Genomic DNA, 26,234 nt, shown 5'->3' with positions numbered 1-26,234 from the left:
GCCGTGCCAAATTAATTTTTTTTTTTCGATTTTTTTGGCCTATAAAGAATAGGAAACCACACACTTTCAATGAGAATCAAACTCGGGAAACCAAAGTCAAACTTTCTAACTACTTCGCCGCAATACAATGTTTTACATGAATGAAACCTTACCCAAATTGTCACCATTTTGAAGTTGTATTACAATAATTTGTATAAAAGAATTTGTGTAAATCAGTCTTAAACCACACTAATTAGTTTATTCATGTCCGTATGTGACTGCTTACTTGCTCGAGTATATTTTGCTCACATTAATGGTACAGCTACACTTTTCATGTCTTGCTTTGCTACTTTTACAATTATAAACTAAACATAATATTTTTTATTTATTTATAGATGCTCATAGAGTACTGTGACGGTGGGGCACTTGATTCAATTATGGTAGAATTAGAAAAGCCTTTAACAGAAGCTCAAATAGCGTATGTTTGTCAACAGATGTGTAAAGGACTAGATTTTTTACACAAAAGCAAAGTGATTCATCGGGACCTGAAAGCTGGAAACGTTCTTCTAACTATGGACTGTGGAGTTAAACTAGGTATGCATGTTCTTGTGTATGATAATACTTGTATTACAGTGATTTCTGTTGTCCGTTTTTCATTATTAATGACCTTTAGCATTTATCTAAATTGAAACGTTGAACATGAAATATTGCGTATTCGTCAACAAGAACATATTTTCTTCAAACTAGAAGTAATTTCCATTACGTAGCATTCATCTGTCTGTTTTAATATTTTTTGTGCGACTTTTTTGATTAAATTAAAAAGGAAAGACTAGAAATATAAGTTATATACGTGCATTATACATAAAATATTACATGCATTATTTATGCCAACGCCCTAGCTGTACTGGAATACCGCTTTTCGTGAAATCAAAGAGAGTCAAGCAGTGCTGGGTTATACAATGAAAGATGGTTGATAGTTCGTACTCATCAAATGGTGTTCGCATTGCGGCGTCCAGCTAGCGTCGTGAGGATAAGAGGGGAACTCCGGAGAATATAGGAAACCAAAAGTAACGGCAAGGGAGCCGATGTGCTGATCACACACATATTCCAAAAACATAAGTACAGCAAGCCGGCAGGTAGGCCATGGCCCCTAAGGGTTGTTAACGCGTGATTTTTTTATATATATATATACCTGTCACCGACTCGCTTCAATTTCATTCTTGTCTTCTTTTATCATTCTGCTACAGCCCATTTACTTGACGTTCTGGACAGGTCACAAAACCAACGGGATAGGGTGGCCAATTTGTCTCCCCTCTTTTTGAAAAAGTATGAAAAACGAGAAATTAAAGAACTAATAAAATGTAGAGAAGCTCTCGTAATTTTTTTTAAACTTAAAAAATTTATCATGTCTATTTTAATATAGCATAACATCTTTCTAGATGGCAAAAAGGTGAGAGACTGCGCTTTTTGTGAATTGCTAAAATTTGCCCTGAAACTTCTCTGCATATCTCAATACATTTTCTACCTTTCCCTGTAGTGTAGCGCTAACCATGAAAATCATGTAGTACATAGATATCAACTACCATATTGTACACAAATGTAAATGGAACTAATAGAAACTTTATACTCTGTTAAATATTTGTAATGAAACTGCAGTTTTCAGTCGACTGTGTATTGTTCGTAATAGGATTTTATGAACACCAAGTCATTCTGATAATTAATTATTTTGTTGCGTATAGAATCCGCCTAGCTTGTAGGTGTGTCCTATGACATGAAATTAAGATTTAACTTTGTTTTTCATTATATTGATATAGTTATTTTATTAAATTTACTCAAATACCAACCATTTGTTGTTTATTACCCATTTTCTCATTTTCACAGCTGACTTCGGTGTATCTGCGAAGAATAAATACACCTTGCAGAAGCATGACACTTTTATTGGAACTCCGTATTGGATGGCCCCAGAGGTTGTGCTATGTGAAACTTTTAGAGATAATCCTTATGACTTCAAGGTAAGTGTGTAATTTTTCTTAGACATTTATGGTATAGTTTATTAGACTTCTAAATTATGCTATGCTTAAGTGTCAGAAGTATTTCAGAACAGCTATGTCCGTCCATCCGTCTGTCGACAGTATTAGTGGAGAAACTGCAAGATATATCAAGAAGCAATTTTTTGCAATCGATTTAGCGTCCCAAGAATAGGTTTCATGCCTTCTGCTAACCTTCTATTCAATCCGGAAGTGGTTCAAATTAACCATTTTTGGTTTCAGTGTTTATCGTAATAGAACATAAATGATAACATAGCTTGAAGTGTATTTTGCAAACGATTCAACGTCTCAAGATAACATATCATGACTTTCCGCAACACTCGGCGAAAACTGGGAATGTTCAGATTTACTATTTCGGTTTCGATACTGATTTCTATAGAGCAAAATCTGTAAAACATATCAAATACCACTATAACCCACAACCATCTAACCGGTAGTAGTTAATATGTACTGTTACTTCCGGTTTCAGTACTTACTCTCATAATAAGGTATATCGAAAAGCAATGTTTTTTATTACATATTCAGCGTCCTTAGAGTTAGTTTTCTGCTTACTTTTATTTAACTGTTCAAACCGAAAATGAACGATTTCTGGTTACAACGCTAATCGCATAATATATGTAAGTTTTTTGGTATAAATTCAGTACCGCAAGAATATGTTTCACCTCTGGTTTTATTCCTCTATTCCAATTGAAAGGGGTAGACTTCAGTTAGTACTTCCGGTTTTAACTTTAATGTTCATAGAGATAGCAAGGCAAGATCAGTAAGAGATAGCGAGTAATGCCTTTTCGATATGGATTCAGCGTCCGAGGAACATGTTTTATCTATGGTCTTAATACTCTGTTCAAGTAATTATAGATGTACTACTTCAAGTTTAAGTATTGAATTTGCATAGTTTGGAAGTCTACTGTAGTTTCTACTATGTGAAATGAAACTCACTTAATATCTATATTCACGTGTGTGTCTATGTGAACTCCCTATGATTTTAAACTAGTATATCCGTTTTGTTTACAAGATACATAGCATCCATGTATATTTAGAGTAATATTCTGAAGTCTGTTTTTACTATAATACGAGAGTCATGCCGAAAATTTTTAGATACTCTTTGAAAAATCAATTTATTTACATGAAACCTTTTACAATTTTTCAAAATAGTCCCCACAGGCAATAATACACTTTTGCATGCTTAAAAAACACGAGTCAAATATTTTTAAAATTTCATTATTTGGAAAATCAGAAATTTCATTATTATGCGGTGCGAGAACCTCTTCATTTGTTTGAAAGTCGCGTCGTCGAAGTTTTTTCTTGAGTTTTGGAAAAAAGGCAAAGTCACACCGGGCTAAACTGTTGCGCAGTAGAATACGGTCTCCACTTTCCTATACAAACACCAAAGCTTTCGCTGCTGTGTGTGGCCGTCCATTGATGAAGAAGTAAGACAGTAGATACTTTTGGTGGGCAATCTCCAAGCTTCATAGATACTCGGAAAGCAATGAGTAACGCACCATTCTGCTGTAACTGTACGTCGATCATCTAACTGTATAGTTGTTGCATAGCTGGTCTTAAAGAAAAGAAAAATCCACCATAACTTTACACACGCTCCGTGATCGTTTAACTTTTCGAAGGTGGAGCTTAATTTTGAAAACACCATACTGTTGACTGCTGTTTCGTTTTGGGGTAATACTTGTAAAACCACCTGTGACTATATTATAAGCGTTTTTACTTTGCCCCTGCAAGAATCTTTTAAGCATATAGCGGCACCACTTTACGCCATCATCTTTTTGCTTAGGGACCCAGCGACTACAGCGCTTGGAAAGGCCAAGATAGTCTTTTATAATGGACTGTGGTGCAGTTGATCCTATCTTGAAGGTTGACTGAATTTCCTCATATGTGATATGGCGAACCTCGTTCACAAGATTTCTTACCGCTATGAAATTTTTATTCGTTACTCCGGCTCTAGGGTGCCCAGAGCGAGGATCATCTGTCAGGCTTTGTGGCCGCTTTTAAATTCCACAAACCAGTTAAAAACGGTTGCCCGTGAAGGGACAGTTCCCGAAACAATTTTCTATACGATCATGGCACTGCCATTGCGTTAAATCGTACTTAAAATCGTAAAAGATCATTGCTTGAAAATCATGTTGCTCGAGATCCATTATTAGCGATTGACTGACTTGAGCTAAGCTAACCTATACTTCCATCCCTTTAATTTTCAAACAAACCAACGTGTAGCCTTGCAGTTGTATCTTTCATCACTAGAGAGCTTTTACGTTTCAATACGGAATGCAATTTGAATTTTAGTACCTAAAATCTTTCGGCATACCCCTCGTAAATAATATTTTTGAGAAGTCACTGACAGAAGTGTGTTTTGTGAATCAAGTTTAAATAGAGGTAAATAGTAATTTATAGATTAAGAGCGTATTAAAAAAGCGAGAGCTTCCTGTAGAAATAGAGTAATTACTTAATTTCTATTTCAGGTTGATGTATGGTCTCTAGGTATTACTCTGATTGAATTTGCTCAGATGGAGCCTCCGAATCATGAGATGTCTCCAATGCGAGTCCTGCTAAAGATTCAAAAGTCTGATCCTCCGAAACTTGACCAGCCGTCCAAATGGTCGAAGGAATTCAATGAATTTATAGCCAGATGCCTTATTAAAGATCCTAGTCAGAGACCCACAGCAGAAGAGCTTACCAAGGTAAACTTTTAGTTATTTTATTCATTCATTTGAATATTATTCGTTTACTTAATACAATAATACAAAGAAGCATGCCCATTTGAAAGGGTATGAAATTTCTAGTTTTTCTTCCCATAATTATGCCCTTTAGGCTAAAGGGGATGGGTGATAATGAAAGTTAAGGATTATGAAGTAAGTGGTGTAATGAGAATGTGGGAGGGAACGAGAGAACACCGAGAAGATCCACAGACATGGTGTTTTCTACTACAAGCTCGCGTGGCTGGGAATCAAATTAGGGACCACTAGTACCAGCTGTTCCTCAACTTACTTCCGAATAACAGTTTTCGGGTACATTGAAATTTTTAAGTAGTATTTCAATTGTTTATTTTTTTCTGTTAAATTTACCTAACCGTATTAGCTAAAGTCGCAGTGGTAGGGCGTCTAGCATAGACAAGCACCTCTTGGTGGCTCATGAAACGCAGATGGCCATTTGGTTACCACTATTAATTAGGTTAATTAATTTTTAAATAAGTGCTAATACTCTAGCTGCATTGGAATACCACTTCCGTGATATTAGTGAAATCAAGCAGTTTTGGGAGATCTGTCAAGAAAAACTGGGTTACCATATATGTTCGCTAGTTCGCACTGACACTGTGGCATTCATATATATCGTGAGGACAGTTAGGGAGCTACTTACAAAAAGAAACTAATTAACTCGGATCTAGAAAGCCAGCATTAATGGCAAAGGAGAGGCAATGTGCTGAGCACGTAACTCCCCAAAGACTTAGATATGACAATGAGTGATGATTTCAGAAGAATTTTTCCAGCGCGACTTTTAATAAACGAGGATGGAGGCTGAAAGTAGTATTGCTAAAATAGTGATAAGCCAGGTTGAGGACGATGGGAGAAATGCCCCGGGAAGGGGACTTTCTTCCTGGTTCTCCATCTCTGAAATCTTCACTGGCTTTTTACCCGGCTCTTTGATCTTCGTCCTCTACGGGCTGCTGTGCCAGGAGTTTAGTTTCAGTTCTAATTTTAAACAGTAGCAAAATGGGAAAACATTTTCTATCAACCAACTGAGCGAAGTAAAGAGACCAAAAATAAATCTGATGTCAAAACTTACTTTCGTTTTCTTCTCGATCGTATGTTCTTGGTACCTGCTTGATCGAATTCGTGAGTGAGTCTGTAACTTACCATACCAAATACACGCATGATCAGCTTCACAAACGAATTTCGGGGAACTTCATATACGAGGTTTGATGAATAAGTATTCTATAGAATATATTCATTATATTGTAAAGCCTCTCCCTCGTATGCAGTGTCATTAGCGTCCGCTTTTACATAGGTATACTTGTCGTTTGCGTGTGTGGAGTACAAATTGGTGCGTTGTAGTGTTTTGAAATTTGAAGTTTATATATCATGAAGTGAATGAATGAATGTGTTATACTATTTTGTAATTTGGAATGTGTGTGTTTATACACACACACACACACACACACATATATATATATATATATATATATATATATATATATATATATATATATATATATATGCTAAAAAATGAAACCACAGCTTCTTCTTGGCACCAAAACAAGAAAAAAAGGTTATATGATCTATAGTCCGGAAGTGGACAGGGACGGAACTAGACAGCTTCGAATGTGGGGGGGGAGGAACTTGACACCTGCCAGCGGATAATGATAGGCGCTAGGAAGGGGTTCATAAATACATAAAGATAATCTTGATTGGCATATTAAACTCATGTTACATAACTGCATTAGAGATTCTCCATACGTCATTTAGGAATTCAGCGAATGTCTGTACGGCAGGAGTATTGAAACGGTACAGTAAAGATGGAAACCCTGCAGAAAAGTAATTATTCGTGGCACGATTGCACGCACATGTACAATGGAAATAAAAGTAAATCACTTTGATGCATAATATCAGGGGGGCAATGTAAAGTGGTATACCAGATAGAAACTTACAGATAGAGGGTGGGAATTAAAACAAGTATAAGTAGTCATGTAATGTAATGAAATAACAGGCAGAATACACAACGACGTACTTTATTTGTAACGTAGTGTCTTACACAGAGTAGCACTGCAAACTACTAGGTCATATGTGCAAACAATAAATGCATCTACAGAAAAATGTTCAAAGTGCTAGCTTCCCACGTCTATGCAACGTGCTAATCGTGAGTTTCGAATGCATTCCATCACTTCCAGTGTGTTTCGTAACTGAAATGAAATGAAATGAAATTTTGAGTTTTACGTCCCACGGTTATGCCGGTTAGGCTAAAGGAGACGGTGATAATGAGTAATGAATGAAATGGTGGAATGAAGAAAGTGGGAGGAAACGGGAGAACCCCGAGAAAACCCACGCACACGTTGTTTGTCCACCACAAAGTTCACTTGGCGGGAGCAGGGTTTGAACCCGAGACCCCTAGCACCAGAGGTGAACGCTCTACCACTGAGCCACCGCAGCCCCTGTTTCGTAACTGTTCACACGTATCTTCAATGCAGTTTTGTAAGTAGGCAACTTCCATTCCCTAAGTGTGAAGTTCCTTTCCCCCACATTCAAAGCTGTCTAGCTCCGCCCCTGCCCACTTCCGGACTAAAGGTCATGTAAAGTTTATTTCTTGTTTTGGTGCCAGGAATCTGTGGTTTCATTTTTTACCATTACTTTTGGGACACCATATATATGTATAAAGTAGCAAAACAAACCCAGTACAAGCGCTTCTTTCTTATTTCGGGCAACTGTGACTCAGTAGTAGAGCACTCACCTCTGGTGTATGGGATCTCTGGTTTGATCTTAGTTCTCGAAGTGGGCTTCGTGGAAGACAAACGCTGTGTATGTGGATTCTCCTGTTTCCCCGTTTTCTTCATTCTACCATCATCTCCCTTAGTCCCAATGAATAAACGTGGAACGTTAAACTAAAAAGTACTAATTCATCATACCGCGATTATGCTTTGTAGGGGATAAAGCAGAGAGATAATAAATAAAATTAATGATGGAAGAATTAATGCAATTAAGATAATGGGAGGAAATGGGGAAAATCCCGAGAAACATACGAACACGTTTCCACCACAAACTTGGAGGGTTTTAAAGATTCAAAAACGCGTATCATCAAAGTTGAGTGCCTTATCACTATGCCATCGTGCAATTCGTATATGTATTTCATGAATTAGTGCATAACTTGTAATTGTTTTCTTGTTGCGAGATTTCCTTTGTCTCGAAATTTAATAATAATAAATGGTTAGGCATTGGCCTTCGGTTTGCGGGGTCAAAGTTTGATCGTCAGATGGATGTGAACGGGATTATAAACGACGTACGTAGCCAATTAATATCAGGTATTTTTACCTTCATTTGCTTATCATGTAAACATTAGAACGAAATTAAATATAAAATACCACATCTGTAACCATCTATTATTAATAAGATACATACATTAATGATCCTATTAGTGTCAGTTTTTCTTATGGTTACGACATACGGGATGTTGTTAGTGAGACGAATACCTTTGATACATGCAACATGCGCGCGCTGGAAGCTGACCATTTCACCGGAGTTATGGCAGCAGCTTGTCACAGACTCATTGGATGGGGCCAACCGTCAGTTCGGCTAACGCGAACTGTACAAAATAAACTGCTAGCTTTCTCACCTCTGGCGCAAACTCAATCCAGGCAGTCCATGAGTCTATGGTTGACAGTATTTTTTTTCTGTCTTTCTACTTCTCAAAATTTATTTCTTCAATGCTTTCGTACTTGTATTTGCTATTCAGGGCACAAATGGAACGTTAAATTAAATGAAGTTTTAGTAACAAAGTGAATGGAATACATATTACCAGATAAAATTATACTAATCCTTTTTGTATTCCTAAGAAAATACGAATACCGAAGACTAGGAAAGAAGCCGATTTAAACTTACTTTTACACACCAAGTCCTTTGTAGGTGCGAATTCAGTAATACGCATAGAGTGAAAAAATGCATGACTGGCCCAGATTTTCGGCGTACCGTGCCGATGCATTAACCAATACGCTACCCAGTCCGCTCCCGAACAGCCACACACACTCCCATCTCACTCTGCTAAGTACTAAAAGGGTTAGTACTATTTTATAAAAATAATTTAGTTTCAGTATCTGAAAATAGTCTGTTATTATTCTAATCTCTTACTCTTATCTGAAGAATTACCTGCCAAAAAGTAATCATACAGCAAAACAGTTACACTATAAGCTTTTCGCTAAATGTTTCAGCAGGCTTATGTTTTTAAATAAGAATTTTAGTAACCTGTTTCCTTGAGTTCAATCCTTAAGTACAGTTGTTAGTAATCTGTTCTATCAAGTTTGTCTTAAGATTGGTCTTAAAAATTCAAATGTTCATATCTGAATTTCAATTGTAACCTATTAAATCACATTTTGAAATTATTTTTAAAAATTTGATACTATAGTAAATCTGATCTTACTATGTCTGTATCCAGTGAAATTATTATTGAATGATGATGGTTCTTAAGATTAGTTGTTTCGTTGTACATCGTAACCAATGAAGGAAGCAGAAGAGGTCTTGAAATAATTTCACTGGGTAAATATAGAGAGATAAGAGCAGGGAGGCTCAGTATTACTATTAAAGACTATAAAATAAACCCGACTTCTTTTGTTTGCTCGTTTCATTGTATTGTTGATTTTACTTTTATTGGAGGAGGAAATTTGATAATTTTCGAACTTGTTCTTATATTACAGCATCCTTTTATCAATTGCACATTGGATTCAAAACCTATACGTGATCTTCTATTAGAGTACAAGGCTGAAGTTGTGGAGGAAGAAGTATTGGACGAAGAAAGTGAGGTAAGTTTCTACTAGGAAAGTAGTTTGTTTTAAAACAGCTGTTCAGCATTAGGCAAGTACATTTTAGATGTAAAATGCTTTATTTAAGTCAAGTATGATACTGAAGATATTGAGTTGCATATTAAGTAGTGCATATCAGTGATGGAAAAAGTACGAAGGAATTCAGAATGGCTGTGAGAAAACAGTGTTAAAAAAGAGGGAAAATATAGCATGGGATACAAAGAAGTTTATTATTATTATTATTATTATTATTATTATTATTATTATTATTATTATTATTATTATTATTATTATTATTATTATTAAAGGAACATTGTACCATAAGAATAGTTTCATGGAATAAGGAATTCGTCAGATCTGTTTAAGGTATTGCATTAATATTTACTGCATGGACAAGAATCCTGATAAATTTTAAGTGAACAAATTAAACACGATTCAAATATACAACCTCTCAACTGTTCTTGATCACAGAAAATTTTCTCTTATAGTGAATGCAAGCCGGTCCATGAGCACAAATAAAAACTTCTACCCAATAATTACGATTGTTCAGTTCTCGTTGAGCAGCCATAACTCTCGAAATATCTATAGATTTTTTTCCCATTTACAGTGACAATTTTTACAAATTATAGCTGCACATAGCGCGAAGTGAACAACACCGGTCACATAGATACATTGCACCTCAGTATATCCATGAAAAGTATGGTTGAGTTGGAACATTCGTTTTAAAGAATACTAACCTAAGATCTCACCTGCTGAGAGGCTACGTAATGGCGCTTTCCAGTGCAAACTTTAGTTAGTACCATAATCAATAATTAACCGTGTCGAAGAATGAAATAGCTCATACGTTAAAACGGACAGGAAAGGCTAGGAATGAGGAGATTCTTCTAGGAAAAAAAGATAGTAGCCTTACACCAGCTACTATCAGTGAGCACGCTCTCGTCACAGAGAAAAACCAGCTACATAGGGAGGAGCATTGAAAACCATGTTGGAACATTCGTCATGACAATTCACACCATAATTGATCGTGATCTGAGGTTGGAGAAGCATCGAAAGAAACCTATTCAAATTCTTCTTCAAAAACACATTGAAGAAAGTCACATCAATTATCAGTAGCTCTATAAGCACCACCCACGAGTGACACGTGGAAATGCATTATCAGACTGGAGAAGGCATATTGTACCCTCCACTAAATGAATATTTTTTTTATCTTACTTTCCAGTAGTACGAATTACTTTTGAACTTTGCATTAAGTGCGAATGCACAGTTATTAAAGGTTTAGTAAAACAATTAATCTGTTGAAACGATGACAATTGCAGCTCACTAATATAATAACTTATCTCGATAGTTAACTTGTACTGTATGTCTAATTCGTGTCGACATGTCCAGAACGCCTTTATATTTACTTTTCTATCAAATACTTATAATGCTTTTAACCTTATAAAATATTTATAAGCACCGCTCTGTTTACACAAATCTTTATACATCATGAAAGTTTTAAATCATCATGAGAGCGCACTCTTCTCACCCTCTAAAGCTGTCATTCCGTCCCTTCATAGAGCTTTCTTGTAGCTGAACAATATAAACGTTCGTGTATGTGGCATGGGAGAAAGATTTGATTACCCGTTGGAGTGAATCGGGTCACATGTTATAATCTACATCCCATGTAGCTACAGTACTGAAAGAAGACGTTAGAACTTCTAACATATGTCTGCTCCATGACAGGTTCTCTTCGGCGAAATTCTTAAATCCAGGCAACATTAATATTATCCATGGCATTTTACTCTCCATCAACTCCAAAAGTGTTTAACTTTGTGATACAATAACAATTTACTATTGATTTTATAACCCTAGTTTGGTTGGAGCAGTCTACAAGTGCTTCTTTTGCTGATACATTTGTCTGATTAGTGTAAATAGTTCATTTTTTCCTTTCTTTCTGAATGAAGCTTTGCAGAAAGTGATTTGTAGTTCACTGATCTGTGCAGTACATACCGAGACTTAATTGTTTTATAGAACGAGAACTAGACACATCCTTTGTTTATCACGTTATCATGTAAGTGTTTTTAAACTTGCGATGAACCTGTCAATGTTATATTCTCATTCACTATTCAGAACATATTGCCAGCTTTCCAGTCAGATTAGTGCTTTAAACGATACAAATCAATGTTTCTTGGCTTAGAGAATTCCACCTCGTTTTTTAACTCCACCTTGTAGAACGAAACGCTTCGTAGATGGTAGAGTGATATCTGAATACGCTAGGTTAGGAGAACAGCGTGGTTGGGATCAAACTTCCCAATTGAGCTCTTAAGGGCCGCAGTGGCTCAGTAGTTACCTTTGATTCCTTGAGTTTCCTGGTTTGATCCCAGTTCGCGCCAAGTGAGCATTGTGATGGACAAACACCGTGTGTGTGGGTTCTCTGCGTTCTCTTGTTTCCTCCCACTTTCTTCATTTCACCTTTTCATTCATTTCCATCATCACCGTCTTACTTAGCCTGAATGGCATAACCATGGGATATAAAACTGAAAGATTTCATTTAATTTCTAATTGAGCTCTTGCATGGTAGTTTTGGGTAAATTAGCAGCAGGGGGAGGGAGGCGTTGTCGAGGTGAAGAAACACACTTGCAGCCAATCGAATCATTTAAGGTAGATTGCCTTGTTGAGGCAGTGTATTTGCTCTGTGTATTGAACATAGTATTATTTTCAAGTAGTTTGGAGTGGATTACGTTTTTTCGATCCCATCAAACACAGATCATCTTTTGGATGCAACTCTGCTTTGGCTGAAGTTGTTTCTTTCTTTTCGGATTTATACTCAACCATTCTTTCCACTGCTTCATATGAAAATAAAGATTTTTTTTTTTTTTCCTTCGGTCACTAATATAAAGTTATACTTTTTCCAGCTCTCAGAAGAGAGTGTACCCTTTTGGTGTGCAGAAGTGGACGCTTGTTTTAATACATGTCTTGTTAAGATGTGTGTGCTACAGTTCGTGCACGGTGCTTCAGTGACTCTCGGATCCAGAGCATTTTCATTAAAAGTTATATTTTTCACTGTCTCAAATGTTCGTTTGCAGAAGGCGAAAGAATGAAAACTGACTATTATAGTTCGACTACTCTCAGCAAGCTGTCTGAGGAAATCAAGACTGGAACTGTCCCACGATCTTAGAGATAATCAAAAATAGTGTGTAATTGTATAGTACGAATAACGAAATAAGAAAAGTTTTCCATTGCACCACATATTGTCCTAATAAGTCTACTTCACTAAAATAAAAGTTGTGTCCGTAATAATGAAAAATAAAAAAAGACTATTACAATAATAGATCACAGGCCACTTTATTTTTTCTTATTCTTTCTCACTCAGAGCGTATTGCATCCATGCAACAAGTTTTTGAATCTTTCTCAGCGAATGAAAATGAGAGTAATGGTATGGTATCATGAAAGCATTCACTTGCAGGTCAAATTTTCCAGGGAACTGACACGGATGCTCGTAAATAAGTTTGTTTAATCAATCCTCATTGAACTGAACAAGTTGATTGGTATGCTAAGACTATAATGTGGAACACCCTCTCCAAATGTGAAAAAAATGTCTGTGCAGTTCCTTTAGCAATAACATAGCATTAATGTCTCAAACAATGTCGGAATTTCATTGGTAATTCTGAGAAATATCAATTTTGTCTTTTTTTTGTACATTCTGCTCATAGAGAAACAAATGTAAACCAAACTTCACAACGATGAAAAATTTGGAGCAAGAATAATTTTGACATAGATCATCACGATAATACATAGTAATTTTCGCACTCTTTAAAAAAAAGAAAACGAACTAATTTATTTAAGACAATTCAGTATTTGTTTATTTTAGTGTGAAATTGTAAGAAAACGATAGGTTGTTTTAATCATTTTTCTATTGAAGGGTATTGAAATGCATAATCGAAAATACGCCCTTACTGTAAGCATTATAAAGAAAATATATCTTAAAATTTAGGCGTTTTTAATCTGTATTGCAGTGTTTTATGAGGAAACAAAAAGCTTTTTCCATTACTATTAGCTTGGCTTAGCGCATAATTTCTGAGTCGAATTTTGCGGATTAATTACGTCTTGACACAATTATGCTTATAGCATGTATTGAACTTCTGTATTTGTAGGATTTTAATCGTACTTTTTCTCAGTTTTCTTATTGGTATTTTTTTTTCAGATTATATTACAGAATCATATTACTACAGTACTTTTTTATGTATGTGAATGTATATTTTATTGTTCCTCTTGTGAATCGTTGTATACGTATGCTTAATCCAAACTTTGTGCAAAGAAAAATTTAAACGTAAAGGTTGAGAATTTCATCGATATTATGCGATATTCGTTGCAAGCAAGCATGCCGAAGTTTTGTAATATGCTGGAATTGCTTTAATTGCCTACCTAACTTCCGACTAACGGACTATACTATACTAATATAACATGTTTCGTATTTCAAGTAGTAAATAGAGAGAAATGAGAAGCTAATACATTGACACATACTACGATACATTGATATAGCCTACATTGACGTGGGTTTAACTCTTGTTAATTAATTTCATGCTTGCAATTACGTAGCGGGGTAGGAAACCAAAAAAACACAGAGAACAATACCAGCGCATCGGTAAGTTTCCACTTCATTTAGATGTCTGTTAGTAACATAGTTATCCCTTGATGTTTTTGTAGTGGACAGTAAGATAATTTCCTTTAGTTTTATTTATTCTTTTCTTTTTAAAAAGTAACAAGTTTAAAATTTTATGCATCATCATAGTGACATATAAGCATCTTTCCTGTTTTAAATTTTACGAAGTTAAGAAAAGTAATATTAAAGAAGGGGGGTCAGGGTGATAGATAGTTTGATCGATTTTTAACTGTGATAGGGCATCAAATATGATTTAGTTCTAAATTGCCTTCATGGATGTTAAATTCAAGAAGGGTGTTTACTTCGTTGTAACAGTTTTTAAGTTAAATTTGGTAAAAGGTAAGGAATTTGGAGTGAAGATTACATGCGGAATATTTAGCGGAATCTTGATTTTGGAAGCTGTTTCTTATCGCGTAATGTTCAAAAGATCTACTAATACGACATCGATATTGAAAGCTGATTCTTACGCTGTTCTATGAGAACTTCTAAGTATGAAATCATTAAAAGACGAGGAACTTGTAGATTCAATACTGAAATATAATACCATTATTTTAGAAGTCCAGGTTAATAATTGAAAAAGTAGGTGCTGGCAATAAAAAACTACGTCCATATATATAGCTATCAAAATAATGGAAACCCTACAAGAATGTACTTATTTTATTATGAATTGGACCCCCTTTAGCTTGTATTAGCTTGTATTCGTCGCGGAATTGAATGTAACTCGTGAATTGCTTCTAGAGGAATAGAGACCATTCTTCATGCAGCGCATTACTCAGTTGCGTCCGTAATGATGGAAGAGAAATCGAGCTCTGGACCTGATGCTCAGTGATGTTCAGATCGATGTTCAGTGATATTAAGGGTGCTATGATAAGTGTTAAAGTTCATCGTAATGTTTCTTAACCATGCCTGAAAAGATACAACTATGTATATTTACCGATTGTCATTTTAAAAGTACTGTTATTAGGGACTGTATTACTCTCTTGTAATCATTGGCGTTCCATGTTTTGTGTCCTTGGTACAATGTTTTCGCGCTACCGCGGGGGCGGCGGTGATCAGAGGATTCGAAATCGCAACTCGACAGGATATATTAAGGCTATATAGCTCTCCCCGGACTGCGATTGTAGAAACAAAGTCATCCCAGATGCTGATTGAGTTTTGCAGTATGTTGTGCCACAGTAGTTTCATGGTCCCTTGTGACAGTCCGTTCCATGTCCAGTGTGCCCTGTCACGTAAGCTTGGTTTGTCTTTACTGGTGAGTTCTTGTTCATTCGTGTGTTTGTTGAAGTTCTGTGTGAGACTGGAACTACATTTCATTGTGGTGTGTGAACCACTGTGGCGTTCTGTATTCCCACCGGGAATCCAATTCAGAACCACATGTATTAAAAGCGAGCGCTCTAGCCACTAGACTATTGAGGAGGGTTCACTTGTGGTGTGTTACCACGAGCTCTGTGCTGTCATCTTTGACATTGCCGCCAATACTTATGCTCCAGTTACCCGCGCACTCGCAATTGTTCTTTTGGAAAATCGGAGAGGCCTTCTATTTTTCACCACCAATGCCTGGCCTGTTTCATACTTCAGTCCGTACGACACATTCTTGCGTACTGGTTACTATCACTCAACACAACACTTTACACGAGAGTCGTAGTGCTCGAATATTCAGTGTTTATAACTCACAAATGTTAGGTATTGCAGGATCTAGATATTTCCATTATGTCGATAATTAACTGTCTATAATAATATGTATTAGTTTTTTATAGCACTACTTTAAGTGCAGTTTTTTTTTCTTCACATCAGAAATTCCTGAACAGGCTCTCCTTAAATAACATTTGTTAATACTTTTTTTTTTCTTTCTTTCTTGAAGAGTTTGAGAAATGTATGAGATGAAAATTAGTCATAAGTAGGCAGAATACCTTCAAGTACAATTATCATATCACTATGTTTCCAAGCATACCGTAATTGTAAAACAACTGTTTTTATATGTTAACGTCGAAGAAATGACATTCTCTGTAACTTGGACCGGACGGCTTGGGTTTGATCTCTGTTGGAATATTTTTTCTGTTCTATCCGTGTCTGGAAGTTACTCAGTGGTTCACCCAGTCTCCTTCAGGTGAATTCCTAGGGATTAAAGGCCACTGGGACATGATGCTGGCTACGTCTTCACATCTGTGTACCTAGCTCATGGAAGTGTTGATCTTTAGCTTCATATAACGTGTGGGCTACTGTTCCGAATATGGGGCGATACCTGTACAGGTTATTGTCTTGACAGGTGCATCTTGATGTGATTGCTGTACAAACGTATTTCTTGAGTTCTGTAGAGAAGAATAGAATTTAATATCAACTATTGTTTCCATTTAAAACATTCTGTAGTCAAAAGAAGAAAAGAGCACCTATAATGTATAGATTTTAAATTAAATTGAATAACCATATTAAGAAAAAATGAGGAAAAAGTCCAGCATTAATATGCATGCTTATATCTTGAAACTGTGTTATGCTCAAATTCTGAACTTGCATATGTTAAATCAAAGACTTACTAGCAAGTTTGAAAGTAACACGTAGGAATTATGTATGAATAAGGATGGTCACATGGGTTTGATGCATAATTACCCTGAAAGTTTTGAAGGAAATGGAAATTTTCTTTTCATTGTTATATATGTCCGAATATTGAAATGAGGAAAGTACTATTCGTGTTAAAGAGTTCATTAACATCCATAAACATTCTGATGTTTGTAATCCTGGATTAGTTCCCATCTATATGATTTGTTGATGATATAGGCAGAGACTTAAGTAATTGCATCTTTTTAACAGCATAGTTATCATTAAAAAAAAGAAAAAAACTTCCATTTCCTTTTGGTAATACTGTAGTCGTAGACTAAGTACACACTGTTCCAAGACTTTTCTAAAACTGAATTTTCTCCGTTGATTTAAAATGCAAGTTTGTGATTTAATTGTATGAACACCTATTCACATTGTAGCCATGTGCATTTTTTATTGATATATATGTATGTAATTGTTGACTGCATGTTCTTGTTAAACGAATTAGCGTTTTGATGTGCTATTTTGGAGATCACAGAGTATTAACTCAGTTTAAGAAATGCATGCACTTAGCGATTTAATTTGTTACTTGCAACTGATTAGAGTTTTATTTGTACGTTTACAATGATAGGTATATTTGAAACTGTCATGATTTGTAGGAAGTGTCTAATAATGTAATGTAAATACACGCTTTATAGCATTATAAAGCCAAATAATAGAATCAACTTGAGAATCTTTTGTTTTAGTTACGAATTTCGTGTAGGTTAATAGTCGGTGGTTGCTTTTTCCCCTGCATCAAAATAATGCAATAGCAAAATCTACCGTTTTAGCGCAATATATGTTAGTGCTATAATGTCGTGATTGACAGTTAGATTATTCACCCTACAATTTTTCGAAGCGTTTAACTACCAAATATTTAAGTACAACTTCCAAACTATTCCACTCATGGATGCAAATATTGATGTCAATTAGAAAGATTGCCTTTATCGGCAAAGTATTTTTGTGTGTTTGTGTGTGTGTGTGTCCTTATTTACAGTTAATAGACGTTGCATAAGTGGGAAATAAGTTACTATAAGAAACGTATGACAAAATAGATAAAAAGTATTTAAATTGATTATGGGTTTTTTTATTAGCTATATAAAACACAATTTTTTGTTTTACCAGAACATGGCTGAATTTGTAGTCATTATGAATTTAAACAAATCTTTGCGTATTAGTACACTGATGGCAATATCATGCTCTATAAGGACTTAAAATTGATAGAAAATGAACCAGTATTTATTAATTCTTAAGTAAACATAGTATTCTTGTAGGTTTGTTATTTTGGTAGTACTCATTTTCGTGAATATTACATTTATATCATGAATGTGCATTTCTTTTGGTGTGCAGTCAACGCTTTTGTTGCTGTAGATTTTCTTTTGTATTGTTTTGTGTTCGTTCGTATAATCGTCTAACACCTTTGATGTTCTGCCCTGCATGCGGCACACTTGGTCCTTCGCAGTCAAATTGCATGCTCCGTGAGGTAGGTAGGAGTCTTTGTAAGTAGGAGCACAGAAATTTTACGAGTGTGATCCTCAGATTGTAGCCTTTGGTAATGAATTCTAATTTCTTGAACTAATGAAAAATATTCAAAAATTTATTTCTTTCTCTTGTGAATTACAGAAAGCACATACTTTTTCTTTCATTTAGGAATAGTGATAATCATATTAAAGGTGAAAATTTAAGGAATATTTTTTCGATTACGGTGATAAAAGTTGAGAAATTTATATAATCATTAATTCAAAGTTCATTTCCACGTAGTATTTTATATTGATGTATTTATATTTACGTCTCACAGTTGACCTCTGTGAAGGCTGGCGCCACCAGAAATATGATTGAGTCACATGTGTTATAAGCTAGCTTGTTAGTTACAGAATGATTCGGGAAGGCAAGGTCATAATTTTTGTTATAACCATGAATGAAGAGTGTAGGTAACTTCTGGTAGATTATTTGCGATAAATATTTTGGTGTGTTTTGTTTGTCATAAGCATCTGTTGTAAAGCAAGTCGGGAGGAGGGGATACCAGACTTGATTGCAAATATGGAAAAATATATGTACACAGGGGATGAAAATCATAGATAGCAACAGTGGTGGACCAATGTGCTTGTTCCTTTCTTCGTTGTGTTGACCACTTTGAATAAAATTTAATTGCACATTAAATAGCAAAAATGTGATCATACTAAAGCATATGAAGTTGCTTGCTTCACGAGTCGTGTGGGTCTTCTAGCAATGGCAGTTACTTAGATTAACCAATTATTACTGCTGTTCTTCAGTCGGAGGAAATGAGTACCGATCACTACCGGTGGTGTATTAGAGTGGAAATCTCTTCGCAAGCGGGCAAAAATTGTTCAGAAAGGACGTTCCGAAAAGAATCATATACCATGGAGTAGAGTACCTCTGGAGAGTTTTTCGAAATCAATTATTTTTTAAAAAAAAGTTATATGGTTGTTTACTCTAAGCATAGACTAGATTCTTATCTTATTAGTTGGGTATCGCGAATAATTTTTCCTGATTTGTATATCATAAACTTCTTGAACTTTTTGCGTGAACACTTAGGTCGAAGGTATTTCTTAAACTGGAAGCCACTTTGTTAATTTTCGGATGTTTAAGTAATACATTATTTCCTTGGCTGAGGGAACATACATTTACCATGAACTGTTGGACGGTCAAGCTTCCTTTTGTATTTTATATCTATAAGAAATAGAACGTAGGTATCATGTATACGAGAACAATTTGAACGTTCGGGCTGTAACTATATTTAAATAGTATTAAGAATATGCTAGAATGCGTATGCATCTTGATTAGACGATTAAGTCCTCTAGGTTTTTTTTTTTTTTTTTTTTTTTTTTTTTTTTTTTTTTTTTTTTTTTAAGAACAGCACAATGTAAATGTGATCTGATTTAGCCGTTGAGTCTGGTAAGATAATGTCATTTACGCTATAAAGTTCTGCGTTTAGAGTTTTTCAACTGTTCAGATTGCCACCTTGCGTAAAGACTTCTTAGTAAACTTTTTTTTTCGATCCTGTTTGTGGGAGTATGCTCATGAAACGACTCGTGCTTAATAGTAGGTGAAAGTCTTGAAATTATGAATGGGTAGAAATATAAATAAAATGAATCTGTGTTGCTGCTGCCGAAAATGTATTACTGCTCGAATTTATCTTACTTTGTTTGCTTGTTATGTTCCCTTATGTCCCCTTCAATTTTAAGCTAAATAAATAAATAAATTAAAATCTGATGTGTAAAGTAACACATTCTAAAACAATTTTTCTTGTAAATATATAATTTCTCAGTGATTCAGTTTAGTTAGTTCATTACAATGGACTTCTGTAAGTGTATATATAAAATAAATGCGTTTCATTTTGCCCTATTTACATAGGACATCCAGAAATTTAAAATAATAATACCTGAGTACAGAGTTTAATGTAAATCGGACTTTTCCTGTTTGGGGAGTCTCTAATCACAGTTGTGGAAAGTGATGGAAAACAAACGTAAATCGCGAAATTGGGCTTTAGAGTAAATACTACATTGAAAGCACTATGAAACAAAGCAATTAATCTTGGAGATAAAATATTACTATATAATTTGACCAATGCACAACATAGGGACAAATTTGATGAGATCCATAGAGAGAACCTCCACCTAAACTTACGTTTTATGAGCTCTATAATTTATATCGAGTGTTCTAAATTTTAACTCACTGTATTGGAAAATTCGAAAACTTAAACGCTGTACTAAACAGTTGGTTTGACGAAAGTGCTATAGAAATCCCATATTTTAAAGTATTTGAGAACAGACATGCAAATACATAAAATATTAAAATGATAAAAGAAACAATAACAAAAGACTTTAAAAAAATATGATCAGACTTCAATAAAGAAGCGCTAAAAAGGAAATAAAAGTGCTAACAAGTAGAAAATAATAATAATAATCATAATAATAGTGCTTAAAAACTGAAAATAATTCATTAATATTATCTGTAATTTCTTTTAGAAGTCGAGCCAAGCCAAACAAATTATAAAGATAACCAAGAAACTTCTGTTCCTTTTTCACCCACCATCTTCAAACATCAATATGTCACTTAAGACGTACCTCAAAGATCAAGAATAGTCCCCATCAGCATCGACCACCTTCTGCCAACATTCTTGAAGGCCATGGTTTCCATCGCGGTAGAACTCGGTGGGCCTTGAAGCGAAGAAGGTATTAAGTACATTTTGCACCACTATTAGAGATTTGAACTGGCGTCCTCTGATGTGATTGTGCAAGGAATGGAACAGGTGATAATCGGACGGTGCAGTGTCCGGGGAGTATGGCGGAAGCAGTAGTGTTTCCCATAATGGTCTCCCGTGCACATAGGCATAGAATGGTGTCCCGGGTCATCCTAGCCACGTGGGGCTTAGCGTTGTCCTATAATAGGAGGATCCATTTGCGATCCAGATGTGCTGGTTCCATAGTTTTGTGGAGTTTTGAGTTGGAATTTCCTTGGTGTTTCTTTTTTTCTTTTTTCTTTCTTTCTTGAACACGGCTCAACTGCTGACAGTACATAGTTGAATTGATGCTCTGACCAGCTGGTAGCAGTTCCCGATGCACAATGCCGCGAACAGTCCACCACACAGGAGGACCTTCTGGTGCAGTGCTGGTTTCGGCTGTTTTGGAAATGGTTCATGGGATGCTAACCAATGATGATGGCACCGTGGAGCTTCGTACAGGACCCACTTCTCATGACATGTCAACACCTTGTCTAGAAATAACTCCTTCCTCAGACGAGACAGCAAACAAACATATGTCTGCTCGCGTTGCCTTCTGGACCGGAGTCAAATCATGTGGGATCCATCGACCTAACTTGTAGTGCTTCCCAAGTTGATGGAGGTGCTGCCGAATGGTTTCTGTACTCTCACTGAATTGTAGTCCCAGTTCCTCAATGTCTGGCCATTGTTCGCTTCAATTGCTGCCTGAAGATCTTCATTTTTTACATGTGTTGGTCTTCCGGCACGTGGTGCGTCTTCAAGTGTTTCATCGCCGTCCTTAAACTTGTTAAACCACCGCTGCGCTGTCCGCGTAGTCACGACACCCTCACCAAAGGCCTAGCATATCTTCTGCCCCGCTGCAGCGGCGTTTGACCCAGTTTGAACTCGTAAAGCATAAATGCCCTTATGACGCTCTGTGGAGGTCCCATGTTCACTTTGTCCTTACGCGAGTTCATGATGTAACTGAACTGCCACAACCAGGTAGTATGTTTTATATACCCACATCAACAACTGACCTTCGCCTTATCTCCATTCGCATTCAACTCACGGTGTGAGGGTCAGTTGAACACTGACCTCCACAAAAAGCGACAGAACTTTCTTGATTAGCTTTATAACATCTATATAAAACTATTTCGATGTAATTTTGTGAGGCACTAATTTGTTCGGCTTAGCATGACTTCAAAAAATTTTGTAGATATTTGTGTTGAATTATTTTCTGCTTTTAAGCTCTCTAATAGTCCAATTTTTTTAGCGCTTTTATTTTCTGGTTTTTAGTGCTTTTTAAAGACGGTTTGTATATTTTTTTGAAATTTCCTTTATTATGTTTTCATGTGGTTTTGTTAAGATCTGTTATTTTTGTTTAATTTTCCACTTTGCGTTACCTTTGATACCATGTTTCAGTAGCTGCCTAAACTAAAGGAACTTGCTATAAAATAAATCGGCCTACGAAATATTAGTAAACATTGTTTTCTTTCAAATTGATCTATGTTGTATGGAATTATGCGTGAGCTTGCTTACAATTGCGGCATTAACACTGCCAGTCGTTGAAGAATTTCATTATACAAGTCGGAAGATTATCATCAGATCCTACTGGAATTCATACGAGACCACCGTGAAGAATATTCTTTATAATAAAACAAAAATAAATCAATAAAATTTATAAATATGTCGAAGTTACGCACAATCACACACACAGTTACGGATGAGCAGTCAGCCATCGATGAGTTTTATAGTCTAACTCCAAACAATTATTAAACCTGATGAAATTTACACGAAACCGCCAGAAAACTGTACTCTTTCAAACAAAAGAATCGTCAAAATAGTTTTACGTATGTTGAAGTTATGCCTGAACATACCCACAACACATACCTAAACTCGGCAGAAGGATCACCCAAAACGTAAAGAAGTGACCCTTATGTTTTAAATCTGCAGTGGAGGGACTCCATTAACGAATTCGGTCGAGATAATTGGTCTAGCTATCTATTCAAAAATTCGCTTTTGCTTAATTATCGTGTTGGACGTCAAGAAGTAACCCCATATTCTTAATCTACTCGAGATTGACACCATTAACCAACTCGGCCGAGACAATAGATCTAGCTATCTATTCCAAGAAACAAAATTCAAAATAATAGCTTTCGTTCAAAAGTTATCGTGCGGAGTAAAATACTAATAACAGTGCAATCTTTTAAGTCAAGTTGCTGATCCTAATAAATTTAATGAATTATCAAAATTATTGAAATATTGTATGCATATTAGGGTGGTTATTTTTCGATTTTCGAGTTTTTTTGAATCTTAACCCCATAAAATGGTTTTATATCGGACCAGAGTAACCTATGAGAAAATTAAAAATATAATGTAAAGAATGTAGTCATGCCTGAAGCGACATGGTTTTGAATTCATGTATAGTATACAATATGAGACAAAGATACCTTGTAAATGTGGAAAGACAATTTTAAGTAAAACAGATATAATGAAGGTAACTGTTAAATGATTCGAAATAAGTTGGAAATAACATTAGATGTATGTTTATGGCGAAAAGCTACTCCAAAACTGTCAGGTGCCTCATACCTATTAAAAAATTGGGACCTGAATCCAAGATGCTGGCAGTCATGATGGTACTATACAGTATTATATATGGTTCTTTCTCCGTTACCCCTGGCCAGTATATGGTGTCATTCCCTCTAGTGTTCCAAATGTACTGGGCACCTTTGCCTCATATTGTATACTGTAAATGCATTCAGAACTTGAGGTCACTTGGAGCACCATTTAATATTATTCAATTCAACTAATTTTTCTCATGGGTTACTTTGGTCTGATATGGAACCAGTGTAGGGATTGAGACTCAGAAAAACTTTGAAAGTCGAAAAATAAGGACCACCCTAATATATACCTGGGTAAGGTGTGTATATATATTAGTGTAGTCCTATATATATATATATATATATATATATATATATATATATAGGTAAGAATCTTCTTGGGAATAGCTCATTTAATTAGTGAAAAATGGCATCGAAATATGACTATGACCAACGGTTCACGAGATGAGGCTGCAAGAGTTATTTTTTGAAGTTTGGTATTATTTTTATTTTCGTGAAAAGTTTTTCTTTTTTCTTTTTACTTTTTTTGAAGTCTATTTCCGTCTGCATCTCTCGAATAAATGAAACAGTTGCAACCATAAAAATACTTGTGCCTATTCGGTAAGCAACCTAAAATACTCTAGAAACATACTTAGCTGCATTACCTACAGGATAGTATAAATTTAAGTGGAATAAATTCACTCATCTTTCAGACAAACTAATTAATAATGAATTATCAAAATTTTTCAAATATTTAATACGTAAGAATCTTCCTTGAAAATAGTGAAAACTGCGTCGAAATGTGACCAATGGTTCTCTCAATTCAAACTGACAACCTTTTTTTTTTTTTTAGGTTAAAAATCTTGCCCGATTGTTTCTTTTAAAAAAAAAAAAAAAAAAAAAACCCTAATAACAATACTTAGTCTTTTGCCATCATTAGTTTCTTCCTTCACACCATAAATTCTCTCTTTCCTTTTTCCACCCCTGACTACGTGTGGTGGTACTAGGAAAATATTAGATTTTTGACATTGGCTTTCTGAAATCCCGTTGTGGTTGTTATTTTTGAACTAAAAGAAGTAATGATAAATAATATGTGATATAACATACTCGTCTTTCTGAAGGTAAATATTAGAAGTGGTGGTCCACACAGGCGTTTAGGGTTACTGATAATGGCCAGGTTGATTTATCCTTATTGATAGCAATTACTGAGTTATTTTGTAAGAATTAAAGTGGCATAATGGTTATTCAGTAAATCTTTAAGATATTACTTTTTTTTAAAAAAAAAATATATATATTAGTTTAATTAATATTTTTATTTTTATAGGAAAAATTATCGTCGTTCCTCTTGTTCCATTTAGTGTGTGTTTGAGCTAATTTTTAATGCAAATACGATAATCTGTGTTTAATTTCAGGAGCATCGCACCTCCCACCTACCTCTGGATTTGGAAACCGCCGAAGATGACTCCGCCTCATTGAAGAGTGACAGTGATGTGAAGAGTAAGTGTTTTGACTTTCGTCAAAAATGAGATTCAGATTTTCGTAATGGTAATAGATTAAAAAAAAAATTTTTATAAAAAGTTGAAGTAAGGTGTTTGTAATGTGACCTACAGCAATAAAACTAAAGTATATATATATATTTTTTTTTTGAAGAATAGAGTAAGTGCGTTTGCACACGACAACGATAATATCGGTGGAAGCCCCGATAATATCGGTGTCGGTGTCGGCGTACTTTGCACACGTCGCCGACAATATCGGTGGAAGCCCCGACAATATCGTTGCCGGTGATGAGCGAAGTAAGCGACACACAAAAAATCTTCTCCATATATGAAAACAAATAAAAAAAATAATAATTGGGAAAATTATTTTTTAAAACAAGGACTACAAAAACTGTTCTGAAGAGGTGTGGAGGACGGTACAAAATTTAGAAAAAATTGTACTATGCCTAAACATGTTTAGATTTAACAGTGCCGTTTTAAATAGATGCTGTAAACATATTATTTTCGTTTCGATGAGAATTGATGCTGCTGTACATTGCAAACTATATTAGTTTTAATTTTTGTTGGAACACTGTTACATATTGTATGTATATTATTTTGTTTTCCATGCAATTAACATTAATGTCATAGTAGATTAAATGATAAGATTCGAATTAGTAATTCTGTTTTACATTGCTCCATACATACACTAGCGCAAATCCCGGGGGGATGAAGGGGATATGTCCCCTCCAATCTTGGAACTGGGGAGATTGTCCCCCCCCCAATAATCCGATTTGAAATGTGTTTTTTAGGAGAGAAATTTGATTGTGTCCGATCGCCAGAAAGGAAAGTGAGATGAAATTAATGTCCACTCAGAATAAGCCTCAAATCTGTCCGCTTCCCAATGTTGAAGACAACTCTGCTCCCCTGATCCTCCACAGCATTGTTTCTCGACTACAAAAATAGTTTGAACATCGCTATATATATAATATTGGAACGCTCTACCCCCCCCCCCCCCAATGTTGAAGACAGATTTGCGCTGTTGCATACATACCTGTCGTTTTTCGTTTCTTTTTGTCCATGAACTCAAAATCCTTGGCAAGGCTTGCATAAACTTTTCGCCATGCTTTTTGCTTTTCAATTCTGTCCTTGAAAGAGTCTTTTATCTTATCCCATATGCAAGGTCTACA

The 26,234-nt window shown here is 35.4% G+C and overlaps 1 protein-coding gene across 2 annotated transcripts in view; it reads left to right on the top strand.

Moving 5' to 3' along the window:
* Slik (Sterile20-like kinase) overlaps nt 1-26,234 on the top strand; it is a 133,976-nt gene that overhangs the window by 32,730 nt on the left and 75,012 nt on the right. For both annotated transcript variants that reach the window (XR_014132111.1, XM_081764044.1), the window contains exons 4-8: nt 375-573; nt 1,861-1,991; nt 4,496-4,714; nt 9,430-9,534; nt 24,982-25,066. Coding sequence is in view for 1 of the 2 variants with exons in the window: in XM_081764044.1 (XP_081620170.1) it covers nt 375-573; nt 1,861-1,991; nt 4,496-4,714; nt 9,430-9,534; nt 24,982-25,066 (739 nt within the window). In the remaining variant the exon portion in view is untranslated. The remainder of the gene's footprint in view (nt 1-374; nt 574-1,860; nt 1,992-4,495; nt 4,715-9,429; nt 9,535-24,981; nt 25,067-26,234) is intronic.

Source organism: Thermobia domestica, chromosome 1 (genome assembly GCF_964235325.1).
Source record: "Thermobia domestica chromosome 1, izTheDome1.hap1.1, whole genome shotgun sequence".
Lineage (NCBI taxonomy): Eukaryota > Metazoa > Arthropoda > Insecta > Zygentoma > Lepismatidae > Thermobia > Thermobia domestica.
The sequence above is the reverse complement of the archived record's forward strand: the minus strand, read 5'-3'. Positions and strand labels throughout refer to the sequence as shown.